The sequence below is a fragment of the Cavia porcellus genome, unplaced genomic scaffold (assembly GCF_034190915.1).
Source record: "Cavia porcellus strain 051 isolate PalLab524CR breed Dunkin Hartley unplaced genomic scaffold, mCavPor4.1 scaffold_24, whole genome shotgun sequence".
NCBI classification, from domain to species: Eukaryota; Metazoa; Chordata; class Mammalia; order Rodentia; family Caviidae; genus Cavia; species Cavia porcellus.
The window spans coordinates 14,107,341-14,129,211 of record NW_026947507.1 but is presented as its reverse complement, the minus strand read 5'-3'; the positions used below and the strand labels follow the sequence as shown (position 1 = coordinate 14,129,211).

Sequence of the window (21,871 nt, the reverse complement as noted above, 5' to 3'; positions counted from 1 at the left end):
GTGACATTCCTTAGGTTTGCATTTGAATTTATAGGTTTTCTAATTAGAGAAAGGCATGTTTTAGAATATGAATTAGACAAGCTTGGAAAATGGAGACAGGCAGAAGATTTAGTGGATATTCTCTTTCTGAGATTAGAAGGAAAATACTGCATGCTGTTTCCAAGAATTGCAAGTTCTCACATTATGTGTGCTCAGAAAATTCACTCTAAAGTAGCATTCAGAGTTATTATTTTCTGTAACTCTTCCTTTGAATTTTACAAAGCATGAAACTCTTAAGAGTTTGTTGTATTTGTGACTTCAGAGATGCTAGATCATATTTTGAACTACTGTTTCATCTGTTTTAAATTTTGTTAACAATATGCTACTTAGCCTTTCTTTTTCTCTAGTAGGATAATGTATTCCATTCCTGGGAAGTGATCATCAGCATCTTTTGTTTAATATTCAGGATGAGGATTCTTTGGGATAAAGTCATCAGTATCTACTTAGTGTGTCCCTGCCTTCCCAGGCTCAGAAATAACTAATTTTGGAATTTGCTGTACATGGGGCAGGTGGGACATTAAATTCGTCTGCCCCACGGACTTTCTTCCTCTTCACTTTCCTATCATATGCCTTTGCTGCAGTCCCGTGGTGAGTGGCAGGCTGGGCTGTTGCATGCTCAGGGGCACAGTCGGCATGGGTGGGTTAAGAGCAGGCATCTTTGCAGCTGAGTGCCAACCCATTATGGCAGTAGTGCTTTCAGTTAATAATAAACTTCTTGTTCCCTCATTTTCTCTCTTTCTGCAGATAATTGCAAATGATAGCTATGAATCCACTGTAATTTTGAAGTACCTATGAGATTCATTTTACTCTTATTCTTTACAGGTATTTTAGGGTTGCTGTTCTTCCTTCCTCAACTGATGTTAGCTGTTTATTTCGAACAAAAGTCCATCCACCCACAGAATTTGTGTTGCTCAATGATGTGTTCAGAATGGCCATTTCCCAAACAGCCTTGCAGCAAAAGACACTGAGAGTTGATCTTTGCTCTGTCAGTAAACACCACAGGGAAGAATGCCTGGTAGGATTCTTCATATAAATGCCATTTTCAGATAACATGTATGATCAGATATTCTGAGAAGTATATTGTCTGGTTGCTGTTTTGCCAGCCCTGAAATCACTGTGAATTTATCCAACACCTTGGGACACATCTACCAGTTATTTTATTTCTTTTTCCCCAAAATAATGACATATGTTGTTTCTCATATTCCTGGTCTTTAAAATCTGCTTATGACTTATAATTTTTAAATAAAGGTTGGCTTTGTATTTCTACCCTTTGATTACAGAATCTTTATCTCTGCTATGATCATTACTAGAGAGCATACTTATTAGGCCCAATTCTGAACCTAGGGCTGAGTGCTGTATATATATTACCTGTTTTAATCCTCACAGTAATTTTACGAAAGATCAATTATGAAAGGTGTGATCATTCCCTATTTTCAGATAAAGAGCTGCTTAGAAATGGTAACACACCTCATGAGTGATGGAGTCAGATATCAAAAAGACATCTCACACACAATTCACTGTTACAAGTTAAAATTTAGCAGTATACTGAGGATATGATTCCTTTATTCATCTCAGTTTCCTTGGGCATGGTATTAAGAGTTTATAGGTTAAAGTTACTGTTTAGTGCAATATGACGTTTACATGCCACAGCAGAGAACATTGTACTTAATTAATAGTAAGTATAACATAGTTTTGTGCATGGTAATCAGTAAAGCCATCACCTACGAGTAAAGCTACATGGATGTTCAAATGAAGGCATGTGGAGGTGGGCTCATGTGGTCAGAAACAATGTTAGTTTCTAGCCAAGCTTTTTTCTGCAGTCCAACAGGAAGCACACCCCTTTCATGATGAACAAAATTTAAAAGTGTGGTAGGTTTCTTCTTAATCTTTTTCTTTTCTTCACTTGAAAAAATATTTGTAATATGGTCTAGTAATAAACTTAGAAAGAAGCAAAAGTAGATTTGTTAGACTATCAGACAGGCTTTAATGTAATAGGTATCTTATTTAATATACATGAGAGCCATCAATAAAGTTACTAAATAAGTTAATTGATAGCCTCTTAAAGTATAGTACAGTTGAATTTAAATTCTGGCTATGTGTATTATGGAGGAATATAAAAGGCCTTTAACCTTAACTTTATTTTGACATATATCCAAACTTATATATCCAAAGAAAAATTTTTGTTTCTTCTTTGTCATTCAAGAACCAAAGTGGAATTTTTATTTATTTTTAAATTTTTCCAGTGGGTAGTAATTTTTTATGAGTAATAAGTCATGCTCATGGCACAACATAAAAAGTACTGTGGTTTAGGGTTAGTAATTTATTCCATTTGAATGTGATTCCCTTGGTCTTTGGGTGTGAGCAAAATTGTATCTCACAAAAGAATCCTAGGATTGGTTTTTAGATTGAGATTTATTTATTATTGAGTCACAACTAAGTAAAAACCATCTCCAGGTCTAAAAACAAACAGAAAAAAAACAAAACAAAACAGTGCTTTATATCATGAGTATTGCATTTCCCCCCAAAAGTAAGCTCACCTAATAATATTTATGATATTAGAGAGAACAAATACTAATTTAAACATTTGATTTTCTTTCATCATCATCTCTTTTGTTTGTTTCATTTCCTATAGGCTGGAACTCAGATCAGCCTGGCAGATTTACCGTTTTCCCAAGAGATTTTCACTCTGTGGTATAATTTGCTCCCTTCCAAGCAAATGCCTTGCAAAAAGAATGAAGAAGAAAGTGAGGACTCTGTATTTCAATCAAACCAGCCATTAGTAGATTCTGTAGATTTGGTGAGTCAAATGAAGTCTTAAGTAATAGTGTAATGTAAAATGTAGTATGCTAAGAGACCAACAGTTTTTCACTCACTTTCGCTATCTTTTCTTTTCTCCCTTTCCTGTTTTTACTCTTTTTACTCAGCCTCAAAGAAAAAAGAAAAGAATATAGTTCTCATCTTTGTTTCAAGTATGATTTATTAAAAGGTCACATCTTTTTCCATAAAAACAAGCTCATGTGGACACTTTATTGTTTTACATGACCATAAAAAACCTTTTGATTTAAATTTACATTTTTGTACTTTGTGTTCATATTTGATTCCATTGTTCACTTACACATCTGACATTTGACATTCCTATTTTTCAAGTTTTAAATTATTAATCTCAAACAATGTCAGTTTTCCGTTTGTAGCATCAATATCCCTAAGTATTTTTATATTAAAAAGTTTGTTGCAACTAAGTCAAACTTCAATAGATCAGAAATTTACCAGGTACTTTGTGAGGCCCTTTATTGCTGGTTCAGCATTTGTGGATATTGTTACTGAGTACAAATTTATTTTAGATTGCTATCAACTCAAAAAGAGGTTCACATGAGCAGTCATTCCTGGTTATAACTCCTTTCTACCAAGGCAATCATTAATCTTCTTTTTGTATCAATATACTTATTCTGGACATTTTATATAAATGAAATAATACAATATTTGCTCTTTTATGACTTCTTTCACTTACATAATATTTTCAAAGTATAACCATAGTATAGCAGTGTTAGTATTTCATTCCTTTCTATTTCCAGGGGTATTTTATTACCGCATGTACCAGCTCGTTTAATCCATTAATCAGTTGATAAGCATTTAGGTTATCAGATCTGGGGTGCCCTCACTGGCCTCTCTGCGTGTCTGGAGGACTCTGGATTTCTGCGCCCAGACTGCTGGAGTTCCCTCAGGCTTCCAGGTGCAGTGAAGGAGAGAGGTGGGTTTGAGGCTTCCACATCAGCCTCCCCATTCCCGGCTTCATTTGGAGACCTGCTGAGCTTCCAATAGGTGGGCTGGCCCACACTACCAGCCTAGCCCAGCCTGTTTAGCTGCCGCGCCTGGCCATAGGTCTGCAGAGGAGGAGCTGGGCAGATCTGGGGTGCCCTCACTGGCCTCTCTGCGTGTCTGGAGGACTCTGGATTTCTGCGCCCAGACTGCTGGAGTTCCCTCAGGCTTCCAGGTGCAGTGAAGGAGAGAGGTGGGTTTGAGGCTTCCACATCAGCCTCCCCATTCCCGGCTTCATTTGGAGACCTGCTGAGCTCCCGATAGGTGGGCTGGCCCACACTACCAGCCTAGCCCAGCCTGTTTAGCTGCCGCGCCTGGCCATAGGTCTGCAGAGGAGGAGCTGGGCAGATCTGGGGTGCCCTCACTGGCCTCTCTGCGTGTCTGGAGGACTCTGGATATCTGCGCCCAGTCTGCTGGAGTTCCCTCAGGCTTCCAGGTGCAGTGAAGGGGAGAGGTGGGTTTGAGGCTTCCACATCAGCCTCCCCATTCCCGGCTTCATTTGGAGACCTGCTGAGCTCCCGATAGGTGGGCTGGCCCACACTACCAGCCTAGCCCAGCCTGTTTAGCTGCCGCGCCTGGCCATAGGTCTGCAGAGGAGGAGCTGGGCAGATCTGGGGTGCCCTCACCGGCCTCTCTGCGTGTCTGGAGGACTGTGGATATCTCTGCAACCAGGGAGGGTCCACAGGTTCCTGAAGCACTGCGGCCTGCGGTGAGTACCCTAACCCGGCTGCGATTGAAGAACTGTGGAGCTTCCAAGGGGCAGGTGGGCGCACAGTGTCCCTGAGGCCCAGCTTGTCTGGAACTGCGGAGTTCTGAGCAGGCAGAGGAGGGCCACTGGTTCTGTAGGCCTAATGGCTTGGAGTAGCGCGGCGCCAGAGTCCCAGTAGCTCCAAACATAGAAGGGGATTTTCAACAGATCCTGAGGAAGCTTTCAAATAACACTTGAAACACAGAAATATAGGAAAATGACAAAACGAAAGACCAAATTACAACCTCAAACCTCCAGCCCATCTCAAGAAACCCTAGGAGTGATGTATATAGAAGAAAATATATCCCATTCACCTCATATATCGGACACAATAGCCACTAAAATTGACAAGCAACTCCAGGAAGCTTTAAAGAAATTCAAACTCGAAATAATCTCCCAGATAAAAGAAGAAATGATAAAAGAAATGAAAGAGATTCTAAATATATCTAAAGAAAACACAGATAAAAAATTGGAGGAACTAAACAAAAAGATAGAATCCCTAGACGAGCAATATAAGAAACAAACAGAATACATAATGCAGATGCACAGAGATATACAGGAAATAAAAAACTCCACTGAAAGTTGTAAAAACCGCCTTAATGAAAGTGAAGATAGAATTTCAGACCTTGAAGACAGGATTGCAGCTAGTGAACAGGAAAGGAAAGATCTTTTGAAAATAACAAGGAACCAGGAAACAACAATTCAACAACTGCAAGATGATGCAAAGAAGAATAACATAAGAATGATAGGGATTAATGAAAGAGAGGGAGACAACATGAAGGATGTCAGGAGGATATTTAGAGAAGTAATAGCTGAAAATTTCCCAAGCATGAGATCAGAAACTGACATCAGGATCAGTGAAGCATATAGAACTCCAAACAGTCATAACCAAAATAAAACTACACCCAGACATATAATAGTCACCATCCCAGAAATCCAACACAAGAATAGATTATTAAAAGCTGTCAGAGAGAAAAGACAAATCACTTATAAAGGAAAACCTATCAGAATCACAGCAGACTTCTCAGCACAAACGATAAAGTCAAGAAGAGCATGGAGTGAAGTATTCCAGATCCTAAAGCAAAATGATTTCCAACCAAGACTGATATATCCTGCAAAACTATCATTCAAAATAGATGGTGCAATACGATACTTCCATGACAAAGAACAGCTGAAGAACTTCATGAACACCAAACCAACCCTGCAAAAAATATTGAAAGACAGTTTAGATACACAAAGGAAAAAACCACTAAGCAAAGCAAATAATTAAACAGAACCGAAAGATAAAGATGCAACAGCAGAGAGATAACATTCCTACAATTAACCAGCATTTAACAGTAATAACCATTAATGTAAGTGGTCTCAATGCACCAATCAAAAGAAACAGACTAGCAGAATGGATCAAGAAACAAAATCCAACCATATGCTGTTTACAGGAAACCCATCTAACCCAGAAAGATATTCACAGACTGAAAGTCAAAGGATGGAAAACAATTCTTCATGCAGCAGGAATCCAAAAAAAGGCAGGAGTAGCCATTCTGTTTGCAGACAACGTGAACTTTAAACCAACAATGACCATAAAGGACAAAGAAGGTCACTACATACTCGTAAGGGGAAAACTCCAAGAGGAAGAGATAACTATCTTAAATATATACGCACCAAACTCCAGAGCACCCAGTTATATAAAACAATTATTAACAGAAATGAAAACTCAAATTATCAGTAACACAATTGTAACAGGAGACCTTAATACACCACTGACACCAAGGGACAGATCAACCAGACAGAAAATGAGCAAAGAAATAACAGAACTGAATCACACCTGTGAACAAATGGGTTTGATAGACATATACAGAATGTTCCACCCAACAACATCAGAATACACATTCTTCTCAGCAGTACATGGATCATTTTCTAAAATAGACCATATATTAGCTCACAGAACATATTTAAGCAAATGCAAAAGAGTTGAAATCATCCCTTGCATATTATCGGATCATAGCGCTCTGAAATTAGAAATTAATGACAAAGGATACTGCAAAAATTCCGCAAACACATGGAAACTAAATAACACACTCTTGAGTAATCAGTGGGTCACAGAAGAAATTAAAGAAGAAATTAAACAATACCTAAAAGAAAATGAAAATGCAGATACAACTTACCGGAATCTGTGGGATGCAATGAAAGCCGTTCTGAGAGGAAAATTTATTGCACTGAGTTCCCACATCAGGAAAACAGAACGAATACAAATAAATAACTTGATGCTACACCTCAAACAGCTAGAAAAAGAAGAGCAAGTCAAGCCCAAAGCCAAAAGAAGAGAGGAAATTATAAAAATCAGAGCAGAAATCAATGCAATAGAGACTAAGAAAACAATCCAAAGAATCAACGAATCAAAGAGTTGGTTCTTTGAAAGAATAAATAAAATCGATAAGCCCCTAGCCAACCTTATTAAAAAATGGAAAGAAAAAGCTCAAATTCATGCAATAAGAAATGAAAAAGGAGAAATCACTACAGACCCAATAGAAATACAGAGGATCATCAACACCTATTTCGAAAACCTCTACTCTCAAAAGTTTGATAACACAGAAGAAATAGACAGATTCTTAGAAGCATATGAAGTACCAAAGCTAGATCAAGAGGATATAAAACTGTTGAATAACCCAATCTCTGCTAATGAAATTGAGAATGTAATTGGGTCCTTGCCCACCAAGAAGAGCCCAGGCCCAGATGGATTCACTGCAGAATTCTACAAGAAATATAAAGAAGACCTAATGCCGACACTCCTCAAACTATTCAATGAAATTGAAAGGGAAGCAATCCTTCCTAAGTCATTCCTGGAAGCAAATATTACTCTAGTACCAAAACCTGAGAAAGACCCAACTATAAAAGAGAACTATAGACCGATCTCCCTAATGAACACAGATGCAAAAATCCTCAATAAAATATTGGCAAATAGGATCCAGCAAATCATCAAGAAGATTATACACCATGACCAGGTGGGATTCATCCCAGGAATGCAAGGATGGTTCAACATACGCAAATCAATAAATGTAATCCACCATATCAATAAAGCCAAAAATAAGAATCACATGATCATCTCTATAGATGCAGAAAAAGCCTTCGATAAGGTCCAACACTTATTCATGATAAGAACTTTACAGAAAATTGGAATAAATGGTCTTTACCTCAATATAATAAAGGCCATTTATGACAAACCAACAGCCAGCATCATACTAAATGGCCAAAAATTGAAAGCCTTTACTTTAAAGTCGGGTACAAGACAAGGATGTCCTTTATGACCACTCCTATTTAATATAGTACTGGAAGTACTAGCCAGAGCAATTAGGCAAGAAAGAGAAATAAAAGGGGTAAAGATAGGAAAAGAAGAAGTTAAATTATCATTGTTTGCAGATGACATGATACTCTACATAGAAGACCCCCTAAACTCCATTGAAATACTCTTAGATACAATAAATAAATTCAGTAATGTGGCTGGATACAAAATCAATACTCAGAAATCAATAGCATTCCTATACACGAACAACAAAATTACAGAGAGGGAAATAAGAGAAACTGGACTATTCACATTAGCAAGCAAAAAAATGAAATATTTAGGAATTACTCTTACGAAAGAAGTGAAAGACTTATACAGTGAAAATTATAATACACTGAAAAAGGAAATTGAAGATGATCTCAGAAAATGGAAAGACATCCCTTGCTCATGGATAGGAAGAACAAACATTGTGAAAATGGCCATTCTCCCAAAACTGTTATACAGATTCAATGCAATCCCAATAGAAATACCATCAACATACCTTATAGATCTAGAGAAATCACTCCTAAATTTCATCTGGAACCAGAAGAGACCTAGAATCGCAAAGGCAATTCTAAGCAGCAAAGACAAAGCAGGAGGCATCACAATCCCTGACTTGAAGTTATACTACAAAGCAACAGTAGTAAAATCAACATGGTATTGGAATCAAAACAGAGCTGAAGATCAGTGGAATAGATTAGAAGATACAACCACAACTACGAACACACTCAACCACCTTATTTTTGATAAAGGAGCCAAGCAGGTTCACTGGAAGAACGACAGTCTCTTTAATAAATGGTGCTGGAAAAACTGGCTCTCCATTTGCCGAAAACTAAAGCTAGACCCATGTCTATCACCATGTACTAAATTAAAATCTAAATGGGTCAAAGATCTGAATATTAAAACAGAAACACTAAATCTATTGGAAGACAAAATAGGTAGAAACCTTGGAGACATAGGAGTAGGTAAAGAATTCATGAACAGGACTCAAACCGCACGGGAAATACTTCCCAGAATCAATAACTGGGACCACTTCTTATTAAAAAGTTTCTGCATGTCAAAAGAAATCTCCAGCATAGTGAAAAGAAAACCCACAAACTGGGAAAAGATTTTAGTGAACTCTCTCTCAGACAAGGGCCTCTTGTCTAAAACATACAAAGAATTAAAGAAACTCAGACCTCCGAAATTCAAAGATCCAATCCAAAAATGGGCATCTGAGATGAATATGCAATTCTCAGATGAAGAAATGCAAATGGCAAATAAATACATGAAAAAATGCTCATCATCATTGGTCATTAGAGAAATGCAAATTAAAACCACACTGAGATACCATCTCACTCCTGAAAGAATGGCCAGGATCAAGAAAACCGACAACAAATGCTGGAGAGGCTGTGGGGAAAAAGGAACTCTCCTGCACTGCTGGTGGGAGTGTAGACTGGTACAGCCTTTGTGGAGAACTGTCTGGAGATTTCTCAAAAAGTTGGGACTGGAAATCCCATTTATTCCAGCTATTCCACTTCTAGGCATATTCCCAGAAGAACTGAAAGCATCATACCACAGTGATTTATGTGCACCTATGTTTATAGCAGCACAATTTGTAATCGCCAGATCTTGGAAACAACCCAAGTGCCCATCAACTGAGGAATGGATAAAAAAGTTGTGGTATTTCTATACAATGGAGTATTATTCAGCTATAAAGAAGGATCACATTGAGATATTTATCAATAAATGGGCGCAGCTTGAGACCATACTCATAAGTGAAATAAATCAATCTCGCATGTGTGAATACCGAATAGTTTCCCTAATGTAAGCAATGATTCAAATATATAAAAATATGTGGTAATCATGATTCCCCATTAGGTGGCCCTCAAGCCTTATAAAGTTTTCACTCATTAATTAGAAAGGCTTTATTCTGGGCTTCTTGATATGAAAATATTTGAAGCTAGAGTATATGAAGTTTTACCCAAATATTTCAAGGAAAAGGACACTATGGTAACTACTATTAAGTCAGGTTATAAGGTGGTGAAGTACTAGGTTATTGAAACAGTCATGCTGTGACCTCTATTGTTATATTGTTATGTCCTGTTTTATCTCAATCTCCCCCTTATTGTTTCAAAAAAAAATTATTTAGTCATTTCTTATGTTTGTCTTAATTAAAGAAAAAATTCAAAAAAATTAGGATATATAAATAGTAACTCTTTTCGATTTCCTATTAACCTGTTTTGAAGTCCTGTAGTACTCCCACGATTTTGTTTTGACTGATTAGACTCTGTTCCATTCTATATGATAGTATCAAGTTTGAAGACATAGGCAACTACTTTGAAGACAATAAGATTCACTAAGATACCCATTCTGGTTTGACTATTGTCTTCTTTGGAAGTCCTGTAATGTTTGCAATGCCTAAGTTTTATTGGTCTTGTTCTCTACTATTTTGTCCAACTTTATAATATCTAATAAGATAGACAATTCTTTTTAAGGAAACAAGGGACAACGTTGATAACCATTGTTGATAAACTTGTACTCTGTTCTACACCATGTGCTATGTCTATCCTTGGTATTGACTGACAGCTTTGTTTTGCCATATTTGACTGTATTCTTCCCCCCCCCCCCAAGAAAGTAATAAGCACTAAGGAGTAATAAAATCCAAGATGTGTAAATTTTGTTGTAAAAAAGAGAGGGGGAAAAAAAAAAAAAGAAAAAGAGCTCTAACGGATATAACAGCAAGTGTGTTTGGGGGTGTTAAATAGCTGACTTTATCAATGTTTTTGGAACATTGAACACAGCTGTTTGCAGTCTCCCTGTTTGAATGTCCACCTTGTGTTCTTTGATACTGTGATTTGAGGAACTATTTTCAAGAAAATAGTGTGTAATCTACTAGCAGGTAATTTCTTACTGTTATGGTTTTTTGTTTTGTTTTGTTTTGTTTTGTTTTGTTTTGTAGTTCTGTATTGCGTGTACCCTTAAAAAAAAAAAAAAAAAGCATTTAGGTTATCCTGTTCTTTGACTTCTACTTTTTACTTTTTTATTATGAGTAAATGCTGCTGACAATATTCATGTATGATGTGTTGGTGTGGCCATAAGTTTCATTTATTTTGAATATATACTTTGAGGGACTAGAAACTGTTTTATTGGTGCAGTGGGTTATTTGCTATTGTGTATTCTTTTTTGCAGTCTTGGGGGTCGAGCCCAGGACCTCATACATGCAGGAAAGTACTCTTATATATTCTTACAAGTTCTGTGTGAGATAAATGATTCACAAATATTGCCCTCATTTTGTGCGTTGTCTTTTCACCCCCTTAATTTCATTAGCATAAGAGTTTTAAATTTTGATGAAAGTGTGCTTTTTCTGTATTTTTCTTTTACTGCTTGTTTTATTGGTATTATATCAAAGAAGACTTTGCCTAACCTAAAATCACAGAGATTTCTCCTGTACCTGCTTAGAGTTTTAAAGTCTTTCATGTATGTGATCTCTGATCCATGAGTTATTTACATGTGTGATATGAGAATGTATTATGTGGATGTAATATGTAGTGAAAAAAAATACCTTTTCCACCATTGAATTAATCAGTTGACCTTTGTGTGAGGGTTTACACGCCAGGACTCTCATTTGTTTGAATAATCCGTACATCGACATGTAATAATCCATACATCTGTCAGTACCTTTATAGCCTTAATTACTATAGCTTTGTAATCACTTTGAAATCAAAAATTGTGTTTTCCTTTTTCAAGTTTGTTTTGAGCTGGGCAGAGTGGCATGTGCCTATATTTATAGCTACTTGGGAAACTGAGGCAAGAGGACTGGTTGCTCAAGTCCAGACTGAGCAATACATATATAAAAGAACCTGTTTTGGGGGAAAAAAGTTCTGGCGATTCAGGATCCTTTGCAAATGCAAAGACAAAATTGAAATTTTAATAAATAATAATTCTCATTCCCCCCCCATGTTAATAGTTTTAAGACTTTTGATCCATGAATATGGGATATCTTTACATTTACTTATCTCATTTTTTTCAACATTGTTTTATAATTGTTAGTGCTCAAGTTTGCACTACTTTTATTAAGTTTATTTCTGAGTATTTTTATTCTTTTGATATTATTATGAAGAGAACTGTGTTATCATTGCATTTTTATATCATTCATTTATAACTGATTTTTGTCTACTTGTGTTCCATAAGCTTGCTGAACTCATTTATTGGTTCTAATAGTTGAACATTTTATTTCTTTTTCTTGCCTGTTTGTCTTATCTAGAACTTCCATTACAGTATTGAAAGATAAGGTGGAAAGATATCTTTCACTTGTTCTTGATTTTAGAGAGGAAATTTTCCCCAATAAGTATGTTTTTTGCTGTGGATTTTTCACAAATATGCGTTATCAAATTGATGCAGATATCATTCTTCAGTTTATTAAGGATTTTTTAAATCAGGAACATGTGTCCGATTTGTCAAATGCTTTTTCTCCACCTATTTATATGGTCATGTGATTCTTGTCCTCCAATTGATAAAATTTATTAATTGAATTTCAGATATCAAATTAATCCTGCATTCCTAAGATAAATCCTACTTGGTTATAGCATGGATCTTTTTTATTTTACTCATGAGATTTGCTAGTATTTCATTGAGGATTTTTATGAATATATTCATAGTTTCTTATTCAGTGATTTTTTTATCTGGTTTTTGTTTAGTTGGCTTGTTATTGTTCTGGTTTTTTGAAACAGGATCTCATTGTAAAGTCTAGGGTAGCCTTAAATTTGCTATTATAGCCATACTCATGATCCTCCTGCCTCAGCCGTCCAAGCATTGAAATTACAGGCCTGTACCAGCACACTTGGCTTTGTCTGGTTTTGATGTTAGAGTAATTTCTGGCTTCATGCATGACTTAGGAAATGTTCCTCTAGTTCTGTATTTTGGAGGATTTTGAGAAAAATTGGTGTTCTTCATATGTTTGGTAGATTTTGCCAGTGAAATCATGTAGGCTAGACTTTTTTTAGGGGGGGATTTTTGGTTTACAAAAAAAATCTCTTAATATAAGTATTTTAGAATATGGTTTCTGGTCAGTTTCAGTACTTGTCTTTTTAGGAGTTCAATATATTAAAAAAAGGTGTGTCTCACTCTCCTGCTGCTTTCTGCTATATTATGTAACTTGTTAATGTATAATTGTTTGTAGTATTTTCACATAATTAGTTTAAAATCAGTTAGGTAAATAGTGAATTCCTTTCATTCTGAGTTTTAGTAACATAAGCTTTCTCTCTACTTTTCTTGATCAGTTGAGGTAAAGGTTTATTAACTTTTTTGCTCTTTTCAAAGAACCAACTTTGGCTTTCTCTTTTTTTTTTCTAGTAATTTTCTGTTTTTTAATTTATAAATTTCCATACTGGTATTTATTATTTCCTTTCTTATGACTGACCTTATTTTATTCTTCTGCTTTTTTTTTCTTTAGGTAGAAAGTGAGATACTGCCTGCAACTGTAGCTCTAGGTGTTGGAAGGGAATGGGAATGAGAGGATAGAGAAATACAAATAAGAGACAGAAAGCTCAGCTCAGGTGGAGCCCTCTGTCCTAATGGGAGGAAAGGAACTGCTCACCACAGCAGTGCCTTTATTTATTCACTAGGGAAGTTCATGTCAATTTCAACCCTTCTGCTTTGTAATTTTGTATGGCTTGCCTGAGCACCTCCTGTTCTGGGAGATGGAACAGCTTGTTTACTTGGCTTGCTTTGGGCTCTCCCTTTCTCAAGGCCAGCCTTGCTTTAGCCCTACACATGCAATTGATCTCCACCTTCAGGAACTTCTCATAGTTAGTTATTGTTTCAGCATTTTTATTTTATTTTTTTTTTTTCCTTTCTACTTTACAGTACTGGGGATTAAACTCAGAGCGTTTTGCATGGTAGGCAAGTACTCTACCACTGAGCTATATGTAACCCCTGTTATTTTGATACGTGGTCTCACTAAGTTGCCCAGGCTGGTCTTGAAATCACAATCCTTCTTCCTCATTCCCCTAGATGTTGAGATTACAGATGTCTACAACTGTACCTAACGATAAAAATATAAGTAATTGTGTTTGCTTTTATAGAACTGGACCTTAAACTCAGGGTCTTGCATATGCTAAGTACATACTCTACTACTGAGTTACATTTACATCCCTTTCATTCTTCATGTAGGTGTTTTAACAGTAACCTGTAAGTTCTGCTGTGATACATATTATTTCACTCACCTCAAATTGCTTTCTAATTTTTCTTATGATTTATTCTTTGGTTACTTCCAAAGTGTTGCTTTCTATACATTTATTGATTTTATATATTTCCTTTTGTTAATGTTAGTTTCTTTTCAGTGTGACCAGAAAACATATTTGTTATGATTTAAGCCCTTTTAAATTTATTGATGCTGGTTTTATGGCTCACTATATGCTAGACACTATTTCATATGTGCTCTAGAAAAACAATGTAATATATTGTGCGATCATGAGATGGAATGTTCTGTAGTTGTTTGTGTCATGGTTTATTTTGGTGGCCCCAGGCCTTATGCATTTACATTGTACATTTGTGATTGGTTCATTGTCTGGCGCTTGGATTGGGGCTATGAGTGCTGCACTGGCCTATCATGGAACCAGGATGTAATATAATAGCAAAAAAAAAAGGTGTGTCTCACTCCTGCTGCTTTCTGCCTTGCTGTTTGCAGCCGCCATGAACTGCGGCCCTGCCATGCCACCCTGCCTTGGAGCCCAACAGAGTATAGACTAAAACCTCCAAAAACTGTAAGAAATAAACCTTTCCTTTCCCAACTTTGGGCTTCAGGTACTTTGTCTCAGCGATCAGTAAAAAGTAAGTTTGTTAGGTCTGTTTTATAGTGTTATTGTATAATACATTTATCTTGTATATTGTATAATACATTTATCTTTTTATCCTAATCTCACTCTCTTTTATCGAAAGGAATGATGGAGAGTATTCTGGTTTAGATTAAATGTCCTCAAAAGCCTCATGTGCAGAGATAGAAAAAGGTGATTGGATCATGAAGGATCCATGCTATACTGATCAGTGAATTAGTCCAGTAATGAGTTTGTAACTATGTTCTTCAGAGATAGGGCCTATTTGAAAGAAGAAGGTCACTGGGAACGTGACCTGGAATGGTGTATGTTTACCCTGGTCTCCTTCCTTCTTCTCACTTCCTCTGCTTCCTGACCAACATTGGGTGAGCATCTTTCCTCTACCATCTCTTTTCATCATGCTGTTTCTGCCTTGGAGTCAACCATGTGGATTGAACATCTGAAACTGTACCAAAATAAACCTCTCCTTTAAATTATAGGTATCCACTATTTTCTCTCAGCAATGGAAAATTGAATAATACAGAAAATTAGTATCCAAAAAAAAAAAGAAAGAAAAACTGTAGGTAGTGAGCTGAACTAACCCAAGAAAGAAAACATTAGTGTCACAACGAGCATTGCCACAGGCCAGTGGTGCTGAACCTATGGCACACATGCTAATTGTTTTCTAAAACAAAATATGTATGAGTTGTATTTTCTAAACTAAAATATCAGTATTCAGGTTTAATTGCAGTATTGGCACTTTGCAGTAAGTGAGTGGGTGTTAGGTGGCATTTTGGGCACTCTCTAAAAGGTTTGCCATCACTGCCATAGGGGCTTGGTGGTTCAAGCATTTTGGAGTTCACATATCACAACCACTGGTACTATGCATAAATACACAGAATTTAATGTTGATCTGCTGGATTTCCAGTTTGCTTTATTCCCATTGCTTTCTATTCCCCTATTTCCCCCGGTTGAAGTGGAAATGTTCACTCTAGTTTTCCTCAGCAGACATCAATGTTTGTGACATCTCCAACTTCCTGGGACCTCTGTTGTACCTTTGGCTTCCTCGTCATATCTTTATGCTTTACCCTGTTAGGCTTCTGGCTTTTTAGGCCCACTTTTTGAAATCTGAGTGGATGCCACCATGACTCCATGGTGTTCCAAATGTGTGTTAGCACAAATGTTCATTGTATATTGGAAGTATTTAACTTTTTCATTTTTTAGTAGAGGTTCATAGAAAAGAGTTTACCTTGAGTCTCAGTGAAGATTCTAGACTTGGCCTTTTTAGCATTATTGGACCTGTTAACATTTGATGACTCTTAGAGATAAAATAAATGCATTTTGCATAATGAGATGGATGTGATTCTTTTAAGGGCCAAGGGCAGAATGTTAGGGTTTAGATTTCAAATATCTCTCAAAAGTTTTATATTCAGAGATGGGGCTTTTGGGAGGTAATTGGATCATGAGGGTGGTTACTTATCAGTGGGTTACCAGTGTGTTATCAGAGTTCAAGTTAACTGTGATATTTAAAGGTGGAGCCTTATCAGAAGGGGGGTTAGTGACCTAGAGCAGTGTATTCTTTTTCTAGGTTCCTCCCTCTCTCACAATATCCACTTCCAGCCCATAATTTTTAATTTTCAATTTTCCTCTACTATAATTTTTCACCATGCTGTTTCTTCCTTGAAGCCATCTAAAAATGGACTGACCTCTAAAACTGTGAGCCAAAGTAAATCTCTACTTTAAATTGTGGGTAATAGGGTGTTTTGTCTGAGAATAGAAATGTCACTAGTATAGAGAGATTTATAATAACATACATAGAGCTTATGTGATTAGTCTGGAGAATTGTCACAAAACAAACACATCCATGTATATACTATCCAGGTCAAATGTAAGTATATTATCATCACTCTGAAATCTCCTTTTTGCCCCATCCCAGTCATTACCAGCCTCCCCTAAACCCAATCTGTTTCTCACCTTAGATTATCTGTCTTTGAACTTTGCATTAGGGAATTATTCAGTGTATATTCATGAGTGGAATCTTATACTGGGTATTATTTTTGTGCAAGTCTTCTGTCATAAACTATAATTATAGTTCATTTATGTTGATTATGAGGTAGTATTTTATTATATAATTATATCACAATTTATCCATTATACTACTGATAGACATTTGAGTTTTTACTAACTTGCAGGTTATTGTGAACAGTGCTATTAACATTCTTGTACGTACCTTTTGGTAAAAATACTGTCTATCTTCTTTCATTTTAGCTATTTGGATAGATGTATTATCACTAACTTGTATTCTTAATTTGCATTTCTCTGCTTAGGGAACATGTTTAGTTGCTAAGTGAATGTCATCTTTTAGCAAATGTCCATTCAAGATTTGATCTGTTTTTTATTATACTTTTTAAAGCTTGCTAGGAGTTCTTAATTGTAGATACGAATATACTCAAAGTACTTTATACAAATATATCTTTCTATTTGATGTCTTTTACATTTTTCTCAGTGTTGTCTTTTAGTGAGTGGAAATTGTTTTATTGATGTCTTCTTTACCAATTTTTCCCTTTATAGTTAATGCTTTTTCTTTACTAATTAAGAACTATTTGCTTCTACCTTGGTCATGAAGATGTTTTCCTGAGTTGTCTTACAAAGGCTTTATTTTCCATTTTGCATCTTCAATCTATTTGAGATTAATTTTGGCATAGGGTATGAGGTAAGGGTCACGATTCCTTTTTATCCTTATAGTAGCTGATTGATCCAGCTTCATTTGTTGAAAAACTGCTTTCCCAGTTATGCTTTACTATCACCTTTGATACTTATGTGTGGGTGTGTTCCACAAGGTTACTTGTCTTTCTTTGTTACGATATTTTATAGACCTAGGTTTAAGACTTTGAAACTGTTAAAGAAAACATAATAGAAATATTTAAAGTCATAGGCACAAAGACTTCCTGAGTACAGTAACACAGAAAATAGTGCTAAGAATCAACAAATGGAAGTACATCAAATTTAAAAGGTTCTGCACAGCAAACAATCAATAGAGTAAAAAACACAGCTCACAGGATGAGAGAACATTTTTGCCAGCTACTTTTCCAACAGAGAATTAAAATCTAGGGCAGTGGTGACAAACCTGTGGCACATGTGCCATTGCTAGCTGTTTATCATTGAAAGCTCTAAAAAGATTTGCCATCACTGTTCTAGCACATAAAAAGAACTTTTAAAACTTACCAAAAAATCAAGTAGCTTAGTCAATAAGTGAACAAATGAATTGGGCACTGCTCAAAAGGAGTACAAGTAACCAATAAGTATAAGAAAAACATGCAACAAAATATACTCAAATTTTGCCATTGAGGAAAATGCAATTCAGTACTACATTGAAACTCCATCTCATGCAAGTCAAGATGCCAAAAAAGCAGTAAATGTTGATAAAGATGTAAGGAAAAAGGAACTATTTCATTATTGCTGGTGGGAATGTAAATTAGTACAACCACTATGGAAATTAGTATGGAGGTTCCTCAAAAATCTAAAAATAGATTTTTATCTATTTTATCTATCATTGTCCCAGTTATACTACCTTTTGATATATACCTGAAAGTACTAAAACCAGTGTTCTGTAGGCGTACCTGAATAGCTATGTTCATTGCAGCACATGATTTACAGTAACCAAGATTGGAGCCAGTCTCACTGCTCATCAACAGATGAATGGATAAAGAAAATGTAGTATACCGCACACACGCACGCACATGGACAAACACACAATGGAATACCACTCAGCTATTAAGAAAAATGAAATTATGTCATTTGCAGGAAAGTGGATAAAACTTGAGATCATCATGTTAAATGTAATAAGCCAGACTCATAAAGACAAGTACCATGTTTTCCCTAGTATGTGGAATCTAAAAAAGATGATGTGAAAGTAAAACAGAGATGGAAAAGGGTACAAGGGAGGGTAATAGGGTGTGTGGATATGATCTAAATATATGCATGTGGAAATACTGCATTGAAATTCAATGCTGCATTTTAATAGGCACTAATAAACACATTTAAAAATTGTGGTTATTCTCTCTCTGTCTCTTAATGAGATAAGTTACACATTGACCAACTTTTCAGTGTTAAATTGCCCTTGGTTTCTTGGAATAAAACAGAGATCTTTGTGTTTCATTTTTTATATATGTTGCTAGATTTGATTAACTGATTTTTGTTCAGGGGCTTTTCATTTATGTGCATTCAGGTTTTTTGAAGCCTTATAATATGTTAGGAAATAATTCTCCCTTTTAATATCTGTAATTTTTTTTAAAAAATAATCATTATTTCTTCCTTACATATTTGGGAGAACAAACTCTTAAGATACTTCATTAGCCAAGTCTATAGTTTTCTTTTTGGTAAGAGGCTTTTCTGCAAGAGAAGTACATCTTCAAAAATATTTTGAATGGCTATTTTCTGAATTCTCTGAAGATGATACATTACTTGTACCATTCAAGATCTATCACTTTGAGTTACAGTGCACGTCCGGGGCACTAGGCATCCCAACTATACCTACAGCCCTGTCCACTTAATCAAAATTACCGATCTTAAAAAAAAAAAATTACTGATCTTAGCATAAAGTTATTCATAGTATCCTTTTATCTTTTTATATATGCAAGCATTTTCTGCATTGTTTCATTACTCATATTGGTCATTAGTGCTTTTCTGCCCTGGTCTTCTCAGGTACTTATCAAACTTTTTATTTTATTCATTTTTACTTTGTTAGGATACATTTGCAATTCATGTAGTTTACAGTCATTAGGGGGGAGTGATTACACGTATCACAGCTTGTTTCTTTTTTAATCACCTTCCCCTTTTCTCCTCCTCCCTCCAAGAACTAACTTTTGGCCTGTATATTTTTCTTTGTTATACATACATGCATTTGTCTACTATTTTGCTGGTTCCTGTTAGTTACTATTTCTTTGCTTATACTTTTTTGGGTTAATTTGCTCTTCTTTTCTGCATCTTGAAATAGGCACTCAGATTTCACTGATCTTTTTTTTTTTTTTTTTTAGTATATGGATTTGAGACTAAAAATTTGTTTTTGCACACAGCTCTGGCAGCTTTTTGTAGTGTATGATGCTATGAAATTGTCCTTGTGTTAAAAATATTTTATACTTTACATTGTATTTTTTGACAATTAGGTTTTTTAATTGAATTTTTAGTATTTATTATTTATGGAATTTGTTGTTTTCATGTGTGAAAACTGCCTTAGATGTGATAGTTGGAGTAAAGATTATTTTTGTTGTAGAGTCTTATTGGTATTTTCATTGTGGTTTAATAGGAAGTTATTTCTGCTGTTATTTTTTAGACTTTGTATACCAAAAAACAGTTGATGTTGAAAATTTAATGCTTTTTTTTATAAACCATTAGGTTTTTAAAAAAGTACTCTTACTTCGTTTCTAAACAGTTTTATTCATTCTGCTTCTCTTTTAGCACTGATTTCCAGTTTTAGTTCATGGTTTTCAGAGAACAGAGTACATACTATTTAATTGTATAGAATATTGGGACTTGCTTTATAGCTTAGCATGAGATATGTTTTTGGTGAACATTCCATTATTCTTGAAAAGAATGTATATTCTTTATGTCAAGTTTCTTAATGTTTTTCAAATTTTCTACGTCTAGTTTTTCAGTATGCTTGTTTTATTAGTTATTGCTCAGTATGTTTAAATCTCGCTTATAATGGCACATAAGTGTATTTCTCCTTGTAGTTTTGATATCTTTCGCTTTTTGAGTCTGTTATTATATAAATATAAATTTAGCGTTGTGTTCTCTCTGTTCACCTGAACCTTTTATTATTATGATATGCCTCTATCTCTAATAACAACTCTAGTTTAAAAGTCTACTTTGTTTAGTAAGCTATATAAGCATGTTTTTTTAAAATCAGTTTCTGCATAGCTTATGTTTTTCCATTCTTTTACTTTCAACCTTTCTGAGTTCTTGTGTTGAAAGCATTCCTCTTGGGGCTGAGAATTTAGCTCAGTGGCATAAGTGCCTGCCTTGCAAGCAGGCAGTCGTGGGTTCAATCCCCGGTACCGATAAAAAGGAAAAAGACAAAAAAAAAAAAAAAAAAAAAAAGGAAAACATTCCTTTTGTAAGCAATATATAGTTAGTATTGGTTGATTATCCAGTCTTAAAATTTCCATCATTTAATTGAAATACTTAGCTCATTTGCATTTAGTGTTATTATTGATACATTTGAATTTGAACCTGTCATTTTGCTGCTTATTTTCTTTTAGTTCTATCTTTGTTATTTTTCTCTGTCTTCTGGATTGCTTCCTTCAAAAGTTTTTCTTTTCTATTAAATCATACAATAGGACCCACTATTTGAACATCCTCAGTGAATGCCTAAAACTGATACTGAAGCATATATATATATATATATATATATATATATATATATATATATATATACTATGTTTTTCCTATGCATACACACAAATTCAGTGCTTTTTCTATCTTAACTAAGTATTTATCACATTGTGGCTATAATTTTTGCAGTTTACAGTGTAGCAACAAAACTAGCATGAATGTCTGCTTCACTATTTCACAGGTTTGACATAATCATTTTTACAATAGATGTTTACAACTCTGCGTATTAGGGGCTGGGGATTTAGCTCAGCAGCATAAGCACCTGCCTTGCAAGTGTGTGGTCATGAGTTCGATCCCTGGTACTGATAAAAAAGAAAAAGACAAAAAAACAAACAAACAAAAAGAAAAACCTCTGTGTATGATTCTTTGTCTTTCTTTATTAAGAACTTTCACCTTTTCCCTTAAAGTGCTTTATAGCTTCCTTCAGCATGTGCATATTGCAAGCATCACTACCGATGTACTTTAGGCCCTTCATTAACTAAATTAAGGATTCTTGAACCCAGTACAATGATACAGCTGTCACTTTGATAACTGTGATAGCTATTACATGACTGGTGAGTAGGTAGTATATACAGTGTGTATACACTGAACAGCAGATGACTCATTTCCCAGGCGGTACCAAGTGGGACAGTTGAAGGTTTAATAATATTACTGGAATGCTGTACAATTTAAAACTTACCAGTTGTTTAATTCTGGACTATTCTATTTAAAAGTTTGGGACTGTGGTTCACCATGAGTACCTGAAAGCATGGAAAGCAAACCTTA

The 21,871-nt window shown here is 35.4% G+C and overlaps 1 protein-coding gene across 2 annotated transcripts in view; it reads left to right on the top strand.

Annotated features, from left to right (window-relative positions):
• Wwc2 (WW and C2 domain containing 2) overlaps nt 1-21,871 on the top strand; it is a 221,514-nt gene that overhangs the window by 168,571 nt on the left and 31,072 nt on the right. For both annotated transcript variants that reach the window (XM_063234691.1, XM_063234692.1), the window contains exons 15-16: nt 862-1,054; nt 2,672-2,836. In XM_063234691.1, coding sequence (XP_063090761.1) covers nt 862-1,054; nt 2,672-2,836 — 358 coding nt within the window. The remainder of the gene's footprint in view (nt 1-861; nt 1,055-2,671; nt 2,837-21,871) is intronic.